General features: G+C 43.1%; 1 protein-coding gene across 1 annotated transcript in view; it reads right to left on the reverse strand.

The window, feature by feature from the left end:
* Positions 1–19,972, reverse strand: part of CDH13 (cadherin 13) — a 1,012,702-nt gene that overhangs the window by 551,950 nt on the left and 440,780 nt on the right. Inside the window, exon 4 of the mRNA XM_019940487.3 lies at positions 7,227–7,343. Within this exon, the coding sequence (XP_019796046.1) occupies positions 7,227–7,343 (117 nt within the window). The remainder of the gene's footprint in view (positions 1–7,226; positions 7,344–19,972) is intronic.

Below are 19,972 nucleotides of genomic sequence, written 5' to 3' on the forward strand. Positions count from 1 at the left end.
CCCCCCCATCTCTCTCTCCCTCCCCCATCCCCCTTTACACACACACACACACACACACACACACACACACACACACACACACAATCCATCAGCATCAAATCTATCACTATCTGCTAAGGATGCTTATATGACCTGACATAATGGTTGACTGCCAAGCAATTTATCTGGTAGCCTCACTGCCACTGTGGAAAATTAAAATTTGCTGGAAACATCCAGACTGATCATATCATGGTCTGTTAATTCCTTTTTAACAACAAACCAGCTATGGTCACTTAAATTAGTAACTGGTGAATACCTTAGCCAACCAGCCATAGACCTGGTTAGAATTCAAGTCAAAGAATATTTAAGTCCCTACTCTGTGTTAGGCACTGTACTGGATCACTCACTACCCTTCGTAAATTACAGTTAATGGGAAGAAAAATACAAAAGAAACTATATTGCTGCTCAAAATATGTTGTGTCATCTAAGAGGTATAAACAAATGTGTAAAGGAGATCAAACAAAAATTCCATGGAGGAGACCGACTGCTGTATTTAAAACAGATAACCAACAAGAACCTACTGTACGGCACAGGGAACGCTGCTCAATATTTTGTAATAACTTCAATGGGAAAAGATTTGAAAAAGAATAGATACATGTATATGTATAACTGAATCACTTTGCTATACACCTGAAACTAACACATTGTTAATCAACTATGCTCCAATATAAAATAAAATTTTTTTTAAATATAGGCTTAAATATAGCCCAGCATTGCCCAATAGAAATCTAACACGAGCCATATAGCTAAGTTACAATTTTCTGGTAGCTACATTAAAAAAAGTTAAAAAAAAAAACAAAAACAAAAACATGAGGTTAATTTTAATCATTGCAATATATCCAAAATAATTTTATTGCAACATGACATCTACATGAGGATTATTAATGAGATACATTCCATTAAAATCCTAACTTACATCTCAATTTGGACATTATATTTTCAACAAAAATATTTAATCTGTATTTAGATTAAAATTTACAAGATAGATTCAATATCTTGTAATAACCTATAATGGAAAATAATCTGAAAAATATATATAGATGTATAACTGAATCACTTGGCTGTTCCCCTGAAACTAACTATATTGTAAATCAACTATACTTCAATTAAAAAAAATTTACAGTTGAAAAGTCAGATTCACATGCAAGTTGTTCCAGTAACTGGATCAAGCAGTAGTTTTTAAGTTTAAATTAAAATCAGTTAAAATTTAATAAAGTGCAAAAATCCAGTTCCTCAATCACACTCGCTACATTTCAAGAGCTCAACAGCCACACGCGGTTAGAGGCTGCCATGCTGGACAGAGTAGACGTGGAACTTTCTTCAGCGATGCAAATGTGCCATTGGATGTACAACCTTAGAATGTAAATGGAGTGGCCCTATGGAGTGGGGATGAAGAGGGCGTGTCCAAGAAAGAGGGAAGAGTTCAAAGTCATGGAAATATGAAATGCATATGTACAACTAGGGTTGCTGAATGTAGAAATACATTCTGCTGGTCATCTCACCAAGAAAATTTTGAGCACTAAGCTTCTGGACATCTTAGATCACCTATATTCAAATTTCTCTCCTATACAACAACCAATGGTAACTTTTAGTCACTGAATAAAACTGCTACTTGTTTGAAAATGGGGAAATGAAACAGATATAAATTTTTGAGAAGAGACATGTAGTTAGACTTGAATAAAAGATGTGAAAAAATGGATTTGAAAAGGCTGATGATGATTATATAAAATAAATCAGGCAATAGAATGGAGCAAGGTACCCTAAGTCTACATATCAGTAGAAAGGTGAGATGGAGTAGTGCTCGATGGGGATGCATTTAGTATCAGCTTTCTGGTCCAGCTTCTGGGGATGCAGCTTGGCACCCATGGGTTCGCAAAGTGTTGCAAAGGACTAGTAGTAAATGGAGTAAAACAAATTTAATCCCAAGGCCATAAGACTCCTTAGCACCTGTTTGCATAGGTGGGCGTAAAGGGGAGATACAGAGTTCCTGGATGTGGGGAGACCTCTAACCACGGTATACATCCAGAACCCTGAGAAATATTTAGGACCTGCCATACATTGTCCTCAGGTGTGACTTACATTCATGACACAATCAAAGCAGAGTCCTGGTTGAGTGGTTTTCATGATTTGGTCTAATGATCTACGTTGATTCCCTTTACAAAGAGTACATGGTCCCATTACGTATTTCTTCCATCCTGGGTTAAATATGTCCTTCTAAAGGCTCATTCTACCAATTTATAGGGGATATAAAAAAAGGAATTTCAGTAAAATGTACTTTCATTGGTTTTGATGAAAAGGGTTTGTGATGAAAATAGAATCTCTAACAAGCACTTCATAAATGACTTGTCTTTCAAACTTAATATAAAACAGAATAAAATACATCTCCAAAAGACCTCCTTGCTGCCTCACAGATTTCAAGTCCCCTGCTCTCAATCAACTCAAAAATCTCTATAGACGCAATCAAATATTTATCAGTGAAAATTGGTAAAACTGAGAAATTATTTATGGCCCAAATTTTGAAATAGTCATACACTGAAGGGGGAGAAAGAAAAAAAAAAAAGGTTATGTTGGGAACTACACATTTCTCTCCAGGGCACATACTCCCAGATCCTCCCTGCTGTCTAGAATTCAAAAATGGGAAGGAAATCACAGGTTTGAGGAAATGTGTTCACAGCTGGGTGTTCTACCCTTTTTTCAGAAACACTGAGAGATACGATGGAAAACCAGCCCCCAAATTCTAATAATTTAGCTACTTACCAACTAATTAATTATTTTGCAGATAGATAAAATATGTGTATGTCAAAACTTTGCCTAATACCTAGAGCTGCCTGCGTAGCTTTTTAGTGAATATGCAATTCTACGTGGCATGGCCTTCAACTGTGAGAAACCTCCCACGGGGGCGAAATCGCCACAGCACCTTGCTTTTGATATCGTTACCCTCTAGTATATGGGTCTTCATTCTTTAAAGAAATTCAGATTGTGATAAAATATGACAAAAAAGAAAATAAAGAGACAAATACTTGGTCTCCATTCACCATCCTGAATTGTAAGACAAAGTACTTTCGTGCCAACATGCCAGCTCTTCTGCCTTTTATAATAATTTTATACTTAAACTTAATTTTTCCCAACGTTGTATTATGAAATTTCCAAACACGTAGGAAAGTTGAAAGAAGTTCACAGTGATCAACTGTGCTCATCACCTAGATTCCATCATTAACATTTTGCTCTACTTGCTTTGTCATATATCTATCCATTGATCCACCCCTCTAACCATCTTATTTCTTGGCACATTTCAAGGTATTAAACTTAGTTTTAATGATATTTTAAAAAAGTAATTTTCAGCAAGGACATTTCACTCCATGCAAGAGAATTCTCAGGTTGCACTCCGTAGCCCTGAGCCTACTGGTTAAGAGTGCAGACTGTGAAATCTCAAAGAGGTGGCACAAAGCGTGCCTCTGCAGTTAAGTGTGTGATTTCGGACAGGTTACACCATCCCTCTGAGTCTCATTACCCTCATTCGGCACCTTGGAAGATGGTCCTCGTGGGGTTGTTATTATGAAAATTCAACATAATAGACGAAAAGTGCTTACACTTTATTGTGACAAATAAAGAATTTGTGATGATTTTTTCTACTCTTCTCTAATCCTGTGAGATCAAGGCCTCTGTTTCCTTTGCCATTAAATCAGCAGCCCCTTGCACAGTGCCTTGTAAATAGCAGAGGCTGCATATTGATATTATTGATATGAATTGATATGAATTGGGTTAAATTTCAGAGGTTTTCCCTCCTGGGATGAAACAAGTACTTATTATTGGAGAGAGGCAAGTGCAGTGGCTTCAAAGGCACGAGGCATAAGAAAGTTAGTTGAGGAAACGAGTTGGGAGCAGGAGATGAGACAAAGAGAAAAAATCTGGCCTGCAAAGCAACAGTGTTTATATCAAGTTTAGTGATAGAGCAGAATTCATCAGTGCCCAGTCCCAGTCCCTTGCACCTCACCTTTTCAGTGCACACTAGCCACCATGATGCCTAAAGGCTCTCCCGCAAGCCTCAGAAGGCCATTGTGCTGGTGCACAGAACACAGGGCATGATGGATGTGCTGGGGAGTTTAGACTTCTGGGAGCAGCCCTCAACCAGACGGATAGGGATGGTATATAAATACCCCAGCTCCCTCCTCCGTGGACAGGATAACCCTGAGAGTGTGTCTTACACCATTTTCTAGCCTTTCTCTGTGGGATTACAATCCAGTCACCCACAGTGGTAAACAGGCCTCTCAACTGGCTGCTTCCCCTTTCCTGCATCACTCCTTCACTCCCTTACCAGTATTACTGGTATAGAAATTACCTACATTTGAATTCTTGTCTCAGGGAACCCAAAGTAAGACAACTGTCTTTATGCCCACAGAATCTCTTCTTCAAATGACATTCTACACTGAAATCTGATATGTAATATTTATAAGATTAGAGCTGCCTGACTCGTAGAGTTTGGGTGGATGGGAGTGGTGACGTGTGGAGGCCAAAGCCCTGCCTCCTGGGTCTCTTTTCCCTTCTCCCAGCCTCCCCAGCACTCAGTGAAGACTCCTGTATCTTCTCACAGCTCGACAGAGCCTTGCTTGTCAGCTATAGGCAGAGTTGATTAGGATATGATATAAGATATAAATAGAAGAATAAGAGGAATGAATAAAAACAGGCAGAGAAAAAGAGGGAAATATGTTCCTTCAAAGGCCTAAGAAGCATGGACAAACACAGAATTCTTGCAAGGCAGTGCAGTTATTCTGTAAAAGCCATCGGGAGGTTTGGGAGGCTTTCACACCATTATGATGTTAGTACACTACTGCACTTAGAAAAGCTGTTGTTTGTAGAGAACCCAGGTTGAAACCCAGGGCTGAACCCAGGTGGGCAGTACATAGGGGCTAAGGAGACAGAAGTCTTCAGCTTGAAAAACAAATTGTGTTCTGAGGCTGTAACAAGTAAGAAACCATGCAGAAGAATGTCCTTAGTTAGCTGCATACTTATTGATCCATTATGTATCTTAAGGAAAGAGCCTTGTGAAAACTCTCTAAATATACTGAGGGGGGACAAATGTATGGGGCTGGAGGAAGCTTTAGGATGACCACATAACTTACTGTCCAAAGCTGGACAAGTTTAAGGGGAAAGGTGGTGCTCATAATAATTATGGCAGGACAACAAAATTTCCAGGCAAGTGAGATGTGATAATTCACCCTTGTTGTAAACTAATTAATAGAATTGAAATTCCAATACTGAAAGTACTATAGTTTAGTGGTAGGCAGGGGAGGAGAAAGTATTTTAGCTCAGACCTCCTTAAACCTGAGTGTGCATCAGAATCACCTGGGATCTCTTAAAAATGCTGGTGCTTGGTCTTCACCCCCTGACCAACTGAGTCAATTTCTGAGGGTGGAGACTGGCATCTGTATTTTAACTGCCCCAGGTGACTCTGATGCACAGCGAGGGCTGAAAACACCAAGCGTACATGAAGGAGACCTGCAGAACAAGGGTGCAGCTTGTGCCTCAAACTGTCTGGGGGCAGAGTCTTGCAGACTTGAGGACTCTGGCCCCTTGGTGAGTGCTATCCTTGGCTTCAGGGAAACCTACACAAAGGCCATGACAGAGGCGAGGGCTGTCCAAAGGGCCAGGGCACGTCAGCTGTACCACTGTCCTCTCAGAAGAGCTCTGCTTCCCTTTGCATCATATCCTGGAAATCTGGCAAGATTTTGCATCTTTGGTACAGTGATAGTTTAAAATCATAAATATGGTTATTATCAGGATATCAGATTATGAATGTTTCTAATTTCCAATAGAAATAGATTTCTAATAGTCCAAGTCACACTAACCTCTTGCCCGGGTCACTATAAAACCTTCCTTCTTGGCTGTTTGTGTGTGTCCACTCCTCCCTACTACTCTGCTCCCACAGATCGTTCCCTACAAGGCAGCCAGAGGGACCTTTCAAAAGGTCCAGACACACACAAACACACCTGGGAGACTTTCCAGTGGTTTCTGGCTGCATGCACGATGAAAATCCTATTCATCACTATGGTCTCCAAGACCCACATGACAGGCCAACTTCTCTGACTTCAACTCTTATCACTCTTTTCCTTGTTCACTACATTGCAGCCAACCAGGCATTCTGCTAGTCAAATCCACCTCATTCTTTTGTACCTCCAGGCTTTTGCACACGCAGTTGCCGCTGCCAAGTCTATGGTTTTCCCGACCTCCCCTTGGCTATCCCTTTCTCATTCTTCCCGCCCCCACTCAAACGTCAGGGACACAACCCAGCTGCTCCCGGTCATTTGTGCCGAGATTCCCTCCTCCCTCTTCACCCTGGTCCTGCCATTTACTCTTCTTCACATCACCCCGTGTCTGTTACTCACAGCATTTGTTATCCTCTGCAGTTTTCTCATTTATTTACTCATTGAAAAAATCTACCTCGCCACTAGAACACAAGCTCTATAACAATAGGGGCTTGGATGCTTGTTCACACCTCCACTAAACCGATCTCAATCTTGCAGTCTGGCATATAACAGGTGCTCCTTATTGATTCAATGAATAGATAAACAATCCAATAGCACCAGCCATTCAGATCATCCATTCAGCTAACCACCATTGCTCAAATCCCGAGATCATTGAAAAATATGAACTGGTGAAAATTCAATTCTCCATGTCGGCTTTGCTATGGGGAGAGGGTGTGCTGACCAGGCAACATCAGTATTTCTGCCTATTTAACAGTTACTATTTCTTCCTGGAAAAGTTGTTTCTCTGATTCATGTGACAGTGCTTTCTGGATCTGGTTAGTATGGTTTAGTTCCTTTGATCTATCATCATCCGGGTATACTAAGGGGACTGAACTGGCGGACGGCCTGGGCATCATCTACAAAAGCTGTGAGTCTATTGCTTAACCAAAGACATCCTCATGTCACAACTCTTACATCATTATCTACCATGTAGATCTCAGAATCATGACAAAGGTGTTGTTGTGTTTTTTTGTTTTTGTTTTTTGTAAATTCCCTTTTTCATGACCTTTGACATTCTTTTCTTGGCAAAAAAATCTGGCCTCTTACCACAGAGGATCTGAGGCCAATTCCTGCTGGTCGCCAAGCCAGTCAGAGTCAGCTTGTCTCGTGTATGCGCATCTCACAATAAAAGCATGCTTTAGCGGTTTTCTTTGTCTGACTTACCTTGCCAACATCTCTTGGGAAAGGTTGTCTCTGATTCTCTGGAATTAAAATGGGAGATACCACAATGGACCTCTTTTGTCTTGGGACAGGAGAAGTTCTTTCAAATTTAAATATATCCTAAAAGAGAAAAAACAAATCAATTGACTAAAATCCCCCACGGAGAAGATGTATCAGTCTGCTCTGAGATATGGCTCCTTTGTTGTGAAAGCATACAGCTGTTTGGACATTGTTAATTTTATTCTATCAAACCTCATTAGCGTTAGCAAGTACATCATTAGAATTATACTAAAGCTGACATTGTGATTCACAATGACTATCATTAAGCTGTTTAATCCCATCTTCTGAATCATTCTATTCACAATGTCAGTCTTGATTTATACATCCTTCCATGCTTGTGTGTTCCCATTCTTAATCTGTCAAGTGAGGAGATTACTTGGCTGGTCACTAACCCACAGAACTCGCTGGGTACAAGTGTGACTCTCCTCACGGCCAAATGCAAGGTCCTCACAATCACAAATGAATAGGGATGAGGGGTAATCACAGCATTCCAAACACAATGTTCCACAATGTCAGGCATTATGGAGACTCTTAGTCAATGTTCTGTCAAAGTCTGTTTGCTATTATTAGTGGGTCCACTCCTGGAACTCACTCCCCATGCAGTATGTCCCAAACTGCAATCATTGGAACAACACTGTGAGAATTTCTGTCTCATCTGTAATTCACCTTTTTAATTGAATAAATGGATGCAAAAAGGGAAACTTTGTGTCATTATTTTAAATATAGTACCAGTATGGCTTCTCATAAAAAGTACGAAAACGTAAAAATAAACAATGAGATCAATGATGTTATTAAATTTGAGCTGGACTTAGGTGGGTGGAAAGTTTCCTCTTTTTGAAAGGGAGATAAGAAGAGGCTAGAGGGGTGTTAAAGGGTTGTTAGCACTGAGCTGAGACTTTCTCCTTGACCCAATCAGAGGACTTAAAGAGAATTAAAAATGGGATATAATTTTCAATATATAAACCAATCATATTCAATACCACACACTAAGATTACCTGAGGTACCACCAAAAGCAAGCATCTCAAACTCTGGACAATAAGTTCCTATGAAAATCACGTGGCAAATTATATTTAAACACCATCACTGACCCATGCTCCATAAAAGTGTATGCATGTACATGTATATATGTTATATGATAGTGATATGGCTTTATACGTATATGATAGTTTTATTTTTATTATTTTAAAAAATATCTACTTATTTATTTGGCTGCAGCGGGTCTTAGTTGTGGCACATGGGATCTTTAGTTGTGGCATGAGGCATCTTTAGCTGCAGCATGCGGGATTTAGTTCCCTGACCTGGGATCGAACCCAGACCCCCTGCACTGGGAGCGCAGAGTCTTAACGACTGGACCACCAGGGAAGTCCCAATATATAATAATTTTAAAGGAAACTCTATATAAAAAAGCCAAGTAGGAAACAAGACCAGAGAAGGCTATGAAAATGTATATAGTCTTTCTCTTGATTTTGGTCAGATTGTAAACTGATGTTATTCTTGTGGAAAGTAATCAGGCAGCATTTATTTCTCAAGAACCTTACAAGTGTACATATCCCTTCACTCTGTAATCTCACTCCTAGGAATACATCCAAATGCTAAATTCAAAGGAGGAAAAAACTGAAAGCAGGAAGATGTTTAGTGAGACACTATTTATAAAGAGCAAAAATGGCAAACCACCTGAATGTTCAATTGCAGGAGAAGGTTAAATTTGGGTCCATCAGCAGGAGACACTCTTAGGCGGTCACCAATAAGGCAGTTGTAAAGACCACGTTCTAACCACTATGATCATCATTTGACTGCTTCCACAATCACAACCACAAACTATTATAATAACAACAATTTATTAAACACGTGTTGGGCCATGTGCTATGTACCCTACATGTGTCTTTGCTAATATTTGCAATAAACTTCTCAAGTACATCCTAGCCGTCCTTAACCAATGAGAAATGTTAAGCTCTTAGAGGTTATATAAATTGCTGCAATTCACCTAATTAGCTGAGAGAATATGTAAGATAATATGTGTAGGAAAATACAGAATACCATATTGGCTGCCCTCTACTTTATATAAACTATACTGAACATAGAAGAATAATATCCAAAACCTCAATGAATAAGTCCAAATAAAAGACTGCTTGGGGACTTCCCTGGTGGCACAGTGGTTAAGAATCTGCCTGCCAATGCAAGAGACATGGGTTCGAGCCCTGGTCCGGGAAGATCCCACATGCCACAGAGCAGCTAAGCCTGTGCGCCACAACTACTGAAGCCTGTGTGCCTACAGCCCGTGCTCCACAACAAGAGAAGCCACCACAATGAGAAGCCCGTGGACCGCAACAAAGAGTAGCCCCCGCTCGCTGCAACTAGAGAAAGTCTGCACAGCAACAGAGACGCAACATAGCCAAAAATAAATAAATAAAATAAATAAAAAAAAAAACAACCAACCAACACACCAACCAAATAAATAAATAAATAACCCAACCCCAACCATGTAGAAAACAGCAGAGAAAGAAAGAGAGAATGGGACAGTGAGAAGACAATGAAAAACAGAGTGGATTACATCCATAAAACACTGATGTATAACATCTGTAAAGAGGCTTATTAGGGAATATGAAAAGAACAGAAAACATGTAAAATACGTGCAATATACGAATCTTATTTACAATTAAAAAAATCTTGAAGCTTGTATGAAGGAAAGTCTAGGAAAGCACTTTGAAAACATTTAAAGTCCTATGCAAATGTAAGGGATTGGTGATTCTATTCTATAATAAGAGCAAAAGTAGGTTTCCATTCATTATGACAATATGTGTGAAAATGTATGTAAAGTAATGAAAAGCATACTCACTGTCAGTAACAAACATTCCATTGTTTGCAGTACAGAACTTATTTGTGTTTGCAAGCCTGTGAATGGGTGACAGGTGACCAGAGTGGTAAGGTTCCTGAGTCCCCATTTCTACCTCTGGCGTCCTCCCAGTTTACCAGCTACTGAAGCCCACACTGCCAATCCATTTCCTTCCCCCTCATAGCCCAGCAGCTTGGTAATAAGGACACCTGTGTAAACTCCCTGGCTCTAAGGTACCTTCGAAGAGAAGCAGGAGGCTCTGAGTCTCAGGATAGGAAAGAGCATCTGGAAAGGAGGGGGTGGAGGTAGAGTGACCAATTGTAGAGAGGCCTCCGTGTGCACAGGACTCTCTGAGCCCACCATGGTGGGCAGGACTGGGGCATCCTTTTTCTTCCAACTCAACATTTTTTGTGTTACAACGGCAGGGACCTCAACAAAAAATTGGTCCATGACCATGACTCTATGTCTGCAGCTCCACTTCTGTCTTTGTGATTTATGTGTGTCTCTATTAACTACGTGTTTGTGGACAGATGTCTACCTTTGGTCAGGTCTGTGGTAATGAGTCTGTCTGTGTGCTCTGAAGCCAAGTGCTTTTCTGTGACTGGGGCCATTGAGGAGCCATAGCATCTAATTTGATTGACAAATACCATATGCACATCTAGGCACGTGTGTGTGTGTTTGTATCTGTCAATCTATAATGTGAAGCCTTTGAATGTAACAGGATGTGGCCGTAACCTCAAAGAAAGACAAGATGGAAGCAGTGAGGTTTAAAAGTATGTGACTAATTCAAGAGAAGAAGAGATAGAAGAAGAGACAGAGGTGTGGGAAAGAACAGAGCATCAGGCTAAAGGACAGGCTGTGTTAGGACTCCCTGTCTTCTGGTGTTGCCATTAGCAAGTGAGAAGTAAAACATTGCCTGCTATATCAGTAAATAAAGGATGTAGCTAGCACGTTACAGCTGCTTGGATGGTGCAGCCCAAGGAAACTCAGGATGAGAAAACACAGGATGCTGGCCCCAGACAGCTGAGGTGCATATCAAAGGAATGATTTCAGTGAACCCAGACTCTTGCATCTTCCCATACATAGAAAAGTGCTAAATTCCTTAACTTGAGATATCTAGTTTCCTTTTATTAACCGTAACCTTTTGTTCCAACTACCTGGTGTTGTTGAAAAACCTCTTCTATATCCTGGCTTCCCCCTCTTCCTCTTCTGAACAGTTTTCTCAGTCTATATCTGAGATGCTGTCTCTGGGCTTGAAGTCCTAAGAATGTTCACCATATAAAACATAACTTTCAACTTTTAAGTTGTGCATCTTTTTTTTCAGACGACACAAGACAGTGGGTAAATAGGAAAAAGGCAGTTCTGGGCACAGATGATGGGTGTTGTGACTTTGAGGGCAGCCAACATAGTTTTCTAGAGGGTGTATAAGTAGCTGCATTCGGGAGGGAGAGATGAAAGGGGACAAGAAGTGTCACTCACGTACAAGAGCAGCTAGACGTGAAGGAGAAGCTGACACCATCCAGGTTATGTGGAGGGAAAAGGGAGGAACTCAATCATCCGATGAGTTTCTAAAAGGCCAGCAAAGGCCACAGAAAGGTTAGGAGGCAAAAGGAGGAAAACCAAAAGGACAAAGAGATGAGGATTTCAAAAAGGAGAGAGTGCACGGCCATATCACACAACTCAGGCGTCCCCTCCAACAGGCTGAACACTATGAGGAGGCTGTCGGGCTGACGATGAACAGGTAACTGAGGACTTTAGGAAGACAACTTTAGGAGTGTGTTAGGTCCAGGGTCAGAGGAACCAATGAGAAGTGAGGGCTTTGGTGAGGAAGGAAAGAAGCTGGAAGAAGTTGGAAGTTTGTCAGCTCAAGGGGAGACCAGGAAGGGTGCTGGGCTGTGAGGCGGGGGTCAGAGGCAGGCAGCCATAGTGTTGGGTGAATGAAGACACAGAAGGGAGGTGACCCCAGAGGGAGACGGATGGCTGAAGGCGGTGGGAAGGGAGCGGATCAACGGCACGACCAGCCCCAGAGAGGACAGGGAGGGCTTTAAGGGGAATTTCTCGTTTGTAAATGACGATAACTCTCCTGTGCTCTTGGTTATCAGAATGAAATGAGAAATGGCACTTGAAGGTGGTCTGCACTCTCCAAAGAACAGCACAAAAGTGAAGGATGGTCTTATTCATACCAGGACAGCGGATGTGAGGAAATGAAGACAAGCCACTCGGTGTCTTTTAGGAGTGAGTAATTCAGCTGTGGGTGGCCTGACGCCAGATCTTAAACAGACACTTGCAGACACGCAGCCACCTCCAGATTTCTAGACTACTAGACACATGCACACTGACATCAAAGTCCTCTCTCACCAAACACAAACACTCATGCACTCGTGCACGTGTACACACTCAGAATCCATTTGATAGGGTCACACACATACACTGACACACACACACTCATTAACAGATGCACATGCAACAGACACACATCACATGCCTAGACCCAAGGACACACACAACACAGCTTCCCCCTGCAAACCAACACAGTTCCCTCAGCCACAAGAACACACACACAGACACGGGGCATGCAGACGAAAGTGCACGACTAGTCATGTGCCTTCAGTCGGTGACCAATGATCCATCCACGTCTTTGAGCCTGGAAAAGCCGGAGGCTTGCAGGGGCCTCATCCTATCTTGCTTCAGTCAAAGGGCAGAACTCTGTCCTCTGGCAGACTCACTCATGCGGCATTTTACTACAGGGAATTGTCACCCTTACATAAATATCTCTCGTCTCCCATGGGCTGACTGGGGCCTGTGTCTTTCTGTCGAAGGGTGTTGGGGTTTACAATCTCATTTGCTTTCCTCCCTGATTCTCAATCTCAGGAGAAATTGTCAGTGCATTAAAAGCAAGTTTCATGCTACATCACACAGTCCCAAAGAACACCTTGGAAATAATGAGGAGGCCCCTGCAACTGTGAGGGACAGGGGAGGGGTTGGGGATGGGAGGGGAGGATGGGGGCCAAGGGAAGGAGGAAGCAGAAAGGATGAAGAACGTGACAAGGAGAGAAAGAGTGGATTTATTTTCATTCATTCATTTCTTCAGAAACTATCTGTGGATCCCTTCCTTCCTGCCAGGAGTAATTCTCGGCATCTGGGAGAGTGCAGTGCCCTCATGCAGCTCACATTCTAGATGGAGGAGACAGACAGTGAACACGGTCCAGGAGAACAGATAGGCAGGGAGGGCTCACTGTGCACAGAGGAGGGGAGGCCGGGACGGGCCCACTGGGAAGGCGGCCTTGGAGGATGAAGCAACGAAGGCACCCTGTGGCAGGACAAGGCACCAGCAGCAGCAGGAACAGACCCTGGCAAGTGTGCGCTGCAGGGAGGCCTGGCCTGGAAGAGCGGGGGAGACAGTCCAGGGAGCTGGTAAAGGGAATTCAGATCCTGCGTGGCCAGCCACATAGACTGCAGAGAGCACTTGGGCTTTTACTCTGCGTGAGATATGAGTCATGGGAAGGTGTTTTGTTTGTTTCTTTTTGTGGGCGGGTTTTAAGCTGAAGAATGACATGAACCCACTTACAATTACATATATATCTACACACACATATTTCATGTTGGCTGCCGTGTGTCAAACAGATTTTCAGGGTTAAAGTAAAGAAATGTTTATCTGTTGGGTTTCTTTTTTCCAACCCTGTCTTCACAGAGCACTGAGATTCCTCCTAAAATGCAAATCTGAGCTTTCGATCTGGGGAAAAGGAGAGTTGGGGGTCAACTTTCCCTGGTTGGAGTCCCTCTATCCTCCTTCCTTCCCACAGTATTTTTAATGTATTATCTAGGTACAGTTTAAGTACCGTTACATTTACCCATTTTAAGGGGGCAATGCAACGATTATCAGGAAGTTTACAGAGTTGTGTGATCATCACCACAAACTAATTTTAGAACATTTCCATCAGCCTCCAAAGAAACCTCATGCCCATATGCTCACTCCCCTGTTCTAAGCCCCAGCCGCCGGCAACCATCAATCTACTTCCTGTCTGTACACATCTGCCTTCTCCAGACATGTCATAAAAGGGAATCACAGTATGTTTTCACAGTATTTTCATGGACTCTGCCTCCACTTCATAGCTGATTTGAAGATCATGAAGCAGAAAGGGATACAGTTAGTGGTAAGGGGTGTGTAAGGCCAGCCCCCTGCCTCCAGGTGCGACCATGCTCGGGGGCACCCAGAGTCCCAACTGGCCCCAGGCTGGCCAAGAGCCCTGCTGTAATCGCAGTCCGTGTCTCCTCTGTTCACCTCTTCCCACTGCCCCCTCCTCCTGCCCTCATCTCTGTGTGGATGCAGACACCTCTCCCCTTCTCCACAAAGATCTCTGAGTCGCAAGGTTTGTTCCCAGGGAAACCACCTAGGACACCGTCAAGGCAAGAGCTGTCCAGGGTAGAGACGAACTGGGCTGGTGTCCCAGAAGTGAAGGGGAACAGAAAGGTTTGGGCCCAGACTGGTGTTCTACAGCTGGGACTGCTCTGCATGTTTTGGCTGTCACTGCTGCCTCCCTCCACGTCCAGCTGAGGGCTGAAAAGTCTTCCAAGAGCCACTCCAAGAAAGTAGTGAGATTTGAGAGGAATAGCCCTGCTCTCTTCACAGTGAACCCAAGGCCAGGCAGCAGCTCGGACCTGTCTTGCTACCTGGCAGAAGGCCCTCATGAGCCAACACCCAAAGGGGCAGGAAGTGGCCAGAGAACTCATATGTGCCCGCCCTAGCTCATGCCTCTGCATTAGGTAATAAATGCGAGAGAACTAGAGCAACAATTTTATAAAGAAGCCACAAGCCACTGCCTTTGTTCTCTCTCCAACTTCGTAACTTTTGGTCAAAATTATGTGCTAAGAGAAGTTATTTTAACAGGGAAAAGCATCGTAGATGCTGGCAGCATCCCTCTGGCTGAAGCAGGGAGTGCAGGGAGGGCAGTGCCACCTGAGACTTTTCAGCCTGGCCTGACTGTGGACACTCTTGTAGATCATGTTGGGAAGGTCTGATGTGCTTCCCAGGCAGCGGGGAGCCTTTACCGGTTTCGTGCAAAGGTATGATGCTTTGGGTTTGAATTCCATGTCTGGTTGAAAGATCATGAGAATTATTCCTTTGATGAGTTTGAAGCCTGGGTTCTGGACTCAAGTCTGAAGGTCACAGCCTATTCCTTTCTTATCTTTCTAGTCCTAAAATATACTTGGCATCCTGGCCCTGGACTCACTGAGTCTGCCAAAGGAAACACTGCTATTTAGTGAGTAGCTATTATGTGCCAGGCACTGTGCTAGGCACACTGTGACATTATCTCATTTAATACATCCAACAACTCACAGGTAGAACCACCATGCCTGTTTTCCTGAGGTTCAAAGATATAAGAGACTTATCCGAAGTCACTTAGCTCTTAAGTGAGAGATGGGAACGCAGGCCTCTGTGACCCCAGTGCCCCCTGATCCAAGCAGGATGCTACTCACCTCCCCAGGGCTGTGCGTGGAGAGAGCTCCTTACTCAAGTATAACTGGAGAATCACAACTCTAACTTTTGCAGAGGATACGTAGCAAATGTCAATCAGCCTCCGGCTAACGGGAGCGGCTATACCTTTACTGCAAGGGGACAGTTTAATTGTCTGTAAATTTCTGCAAATGAATGGAGCAGCAGAAATCAATCTCCAATTTATCCCATTCTTGCAGCTGATCTCAATGTGCTGAAAGGTGCTGGGAGGAAGGTTCTGTGCTACTCAGTTCGCATTTCATATGCAATCAAATGCACCATTCAGCGTTGCTGTACCTGGGGTGAGATTTAAAGTTTGCTTTATTACCTTCTGGGGCTGAAGTTTGCCTACTTAAAGGAAGAAACAGTCCACAAACACCAAATTTTCAGTGGCAAATTTAGGAAGTCGGAGGGCCAATATAGTAAGTTTGCATCATTTCCAGCTATCTATTTTCCCAATATTCTGGAGGCCAAATGTCAGCTGAGCTGAGTCATCTGTCACAGGTTTACAGGACAGAGTTATGCTGACAATAAAATGGGGCGATATGGAAATTGTCCATTAGTATGGAAATGTGTATTGTGGAGCTAATTTTAAAGCTGGGGTGGGGTGGGGAGATGATGGCTGGTGGACTCCTAGGGTGCGGCGAAGCCAATCTACTATAGTAAATTATGCCACACCTGCTTTTCAAGGCCTGCTGGCACATAGCTGGGAGAAATGGGTGCAAACCACTGTTCCCGAGAGTCCCCAGGCACCATGGTTTTCCAGAAGTGACCACCAGTGACATCAGAAATGATTTCTCCAGTAATGAGTCACTATCAGGGGCTTTGGGGATGTCTGATCCCAAAACAAGAAACCTCACAGTGACTGACAGTCCATAGCAGAGCATCTGAATGATTAGCACCAAAGAAGTAATAAATTCCCAATAAAAATAAACGTGACAGTCATTTCTGTTAAGTATGTTTAGGGTGGAAAAGAAATGGCTTTGGCCAAAGTAATCAACAGAGAAAAGAAAGTTTTACCAGAGGAGTTTGCAATTTGAGTGATGCCTCCAGAAGTTCTCTGTCCAGCAGCCAAATAGATCTTTTGAAACATTCTCCTTCCTCTCATTAATGCCGTTATTTGCTTCCCCTTGTGAAAGGATGAAGCCGCCAATGTTACCAAGGCCAGCGAGGGCCAGCAGGCTTGGCTCCCAATGGCGCTCTGACTTCAGGAGCCCTTACTGTCCTCCTGGGCTGTGCTTCTGCAGCACGAGCCTCCTCGGCACCCTCAGGTCGCAAATGCTGGCTTCAGGGCTTTCCACCTACTGTTGTTCCTCATCATTCCTCCCTTCTTGTGCCTGGTTGACCCCCCGGATGCATCCGTGTACTCCCAGCTCAAGCACCCCTTCTAGACTCCTTCAGTCTCTTTTGCTGGGTGGGGGGAGGGGGTGCCTGCAGCCTGCCCGTTACATCCAGAGCTCTTATTCAGCTTCTGATTAATCACACATCCATTCAGTGTTTATCAATGTCTGCCTTCCGCACAGGCTACCAGCTCCATGAGGCCAGGCAGTATGTCTTCCTGGTTTGCCACCGTGTCCCCTGGTTCCCAGTACAAGGCCAGGCACACAGCAGGTGTCCAAAAAGTATTTTTTAAATACTATTAGATAAAAAAATTATTAAATGAATATAGGGTTGTTGTAGAATTCGGATAATCCAGGTAATGGGCTTAGCATAGTGCCTGGTTCAGGGTATCTGCTCCACAGTTATGTCTGATAAGTACATGAATAAGATGCCTATGATTCCATGTTGATTTCCTCCTCAAGCCAAAAATAGCCTCTGTAACAAGACAATCACCACACACTGTTTGGATTCTTTGGCCCTTCAGTGTTTTGTGAAGTCGCTGAGTCTATAGAAATTTTTTAGAAAATTCACCCGTTGGACTGCCCGGCAGAAGACCATAGCTTTCTGGAAGAAATGACAACTGAGCTGAGACCTGAAGGCCAAGCGGGGTTCATCCAGGGATACGAGGAGGAGAGAGAGTTCCTGGCCAGGGACCAGCAAGTGAAAGGGCACAGAGGCAGAACATGGCCAAAGACCAGAAGGGCTGAAGCAGAGGGTAGGGCTCCAGAAGCTTTGGGAAAGGCTGGAAGGGGAGGAGAGGGCAGGCCTCTTCCATTCTCACGGGACTGTTCTGAATCCTGAGGACCATGAGAAGCCCCTGAATGGTTTTAAGCAAAAGTCTGGGATCTGACCTTGTCTTTGACCTTGCCCTGTCAGAGCTGAGGGGCCACCCCTGCAGAACACATTTTCTTAAATAAACTTTCCTTCATGATATTTGTTATCCTTACTTGAAAAGTTGGACTTAAAAATAAAACACAAGTAAAACACCCTCCCCCTGCCCACACATATTCTACCACTTACTCTAAAACATCAATTTCCCCATGTTAGAACTGCTAGCTGAAAAATAAATAAATAAAAGCAAACGCTTTGGATGAAAATTTGCCAAATCACACTTCCAAGACGGAACTGCCTTCGAAATATTTCATGAATCTAGCAGGAGCAGTAACAACACAAATCAGAACTTGCTGGTTTCAAAAGAGGTGAAAAATGTTTTAAACATATTTACATTCTTTAGTTAGAGGTCCATTCAACCACGTGTGACGGTGATGGGAATATAATGGAGACAATTTTCCTTTATCTGCCCTGGCATTGATAAAATATTCATGTTAAAGAGCTACTTCTGAACACCTGGAGGCATCTTGCAGAGTGTTACAGATGGGCTTATTTTTCTAACACACATATGTAGTCCGGCCTCAACAGCTGTATTCATCTCAGTATGTATTCAGTATGCGTGAGCACGTAGCCCAGATCCCAAGCTTTCTGGTTGGCATGAGCTCATAAATGTGTGATTGGCCTTCAAAGAAAGTGCCGGTTAGAAAACCCCCATGTGGGAAAACAATGCTTTGCAATTCAGTGCGTACGTATTGGGTGTTCGTCAAATGCTTTTCCAGTGCAAGTTTCACAATTAATGATAGTGACTATCCTGTGGGTACCTCAAACACAACATGTCTTAAACCAAATTGAGTCCTGTCCTTCCACCCACTCTTGCCCAAACCCATAAGGCTTCTGGCTTCCCTTTTCTCAGCTGTTGAAGGGCTAGACGCTTATTTCCTATGGATGGTTTACTTCGTTTCCGCCATACCGCACTCCCAAGCGGTTGCCAACTCCTACAGATTCCACCCAGGGGATTTTCCCTGGAATATATCCCTTCCTTCCCTAGAACCATGTTCCCTGACATGTTGTCTACTCCCCTGTAGCTCACCTGCAGGTTCTTCATGACTCATTGTTCCTTTTTATATAGGAGCCCCCTGGATAGTAGGATCACAACCAGGACCTCAACACTCTTAGTCTGGGCTTCCCGGAAGCAGACACTGAGATAAGAATTTGGGGGCAAATAGTATTTTAATATATTTTCTGAAGTTTCTATAATGAACCTATTCTATTTACAATCAGTACAAAAAAAAAAAAAGAATTCATTTACTCACAACCCTGTATCAGACCAACAGAAATACTATTCTAAATATATACTATATAGAATAGTATTTCTGTTGGTCTGATACAGGGTTGTGAGTAAATTAATTCTTCCTTCCTGGTTTTAATATACTTTTTGCTCAAGTTGAAATTGGTCTGAATAATTGTGTATCTTGTGTTTTGAACCTAATGATAAATAGCAAGTTTTCTTCTCGCCCATGTTGCAAATTTTGTAAACGTCATTTGGTAGCTGCACAATACATCATGTGGATGCATCAGCCCGTATTTAACCATTCCCCTGATGTTATGCCCATACGTTTAGGTTCTTCCAATTCTGTTATTAAAATGCAAATAAAATATCATTGTATGCAAAGTTTTCTTTGCTTACTTGTTTGTTTTTCTCTAAACAGGATTCCTTAGAATGGACTAGCAAAAATGGGATTACTAGGTCAAAGTTGATGAACGTTGTAAAGGACCAGTCCCATGTTGCCAAACCCCCAATCACCACTGGAAACAGATTTGATCTTGCCATGGCTGAGCATCCCCAAGTGGTTCCAACACACCTCTCTGGCTGCAACTCCTACAGCTCCAACCATACTGCTTTTGCCCAAACTTGCCAGGCTCTCTGGTGACTTTACATCTTCATTGTCCTGTGTTCCTCTAACCTGGCTCTTCTCTTCTCACTCACCTCTAGCCCTGTCTGCCTGACTGATAACACGCAGAAACACACACATACACCACCCCACAACAGGCGCCTATTATATACTATGCGTGTCATCCTCCAGTTCAGGGTACATAGTAGTTACTGGATAGTCTCTGTTAACTCTGGCTTTCTTCTGCCAGGTTGCACT

The sequence above is a fragment of the Tursiops truncatus genome, chromosome 19, assembly GCF_011762595.2.
Source record: "Tursiops truncatus isolate mTurTru1 chromosome 19, mTurTru1.mat.Y, whole genome shotgun sequence".
In the NCBI taxonomy this organism is placed as follows: Eukaryota; Metazoa; Chordata; class Mammalia; order Artiodactyla; family Delphinidae; genus Tursiops; species Tursiops truncatus.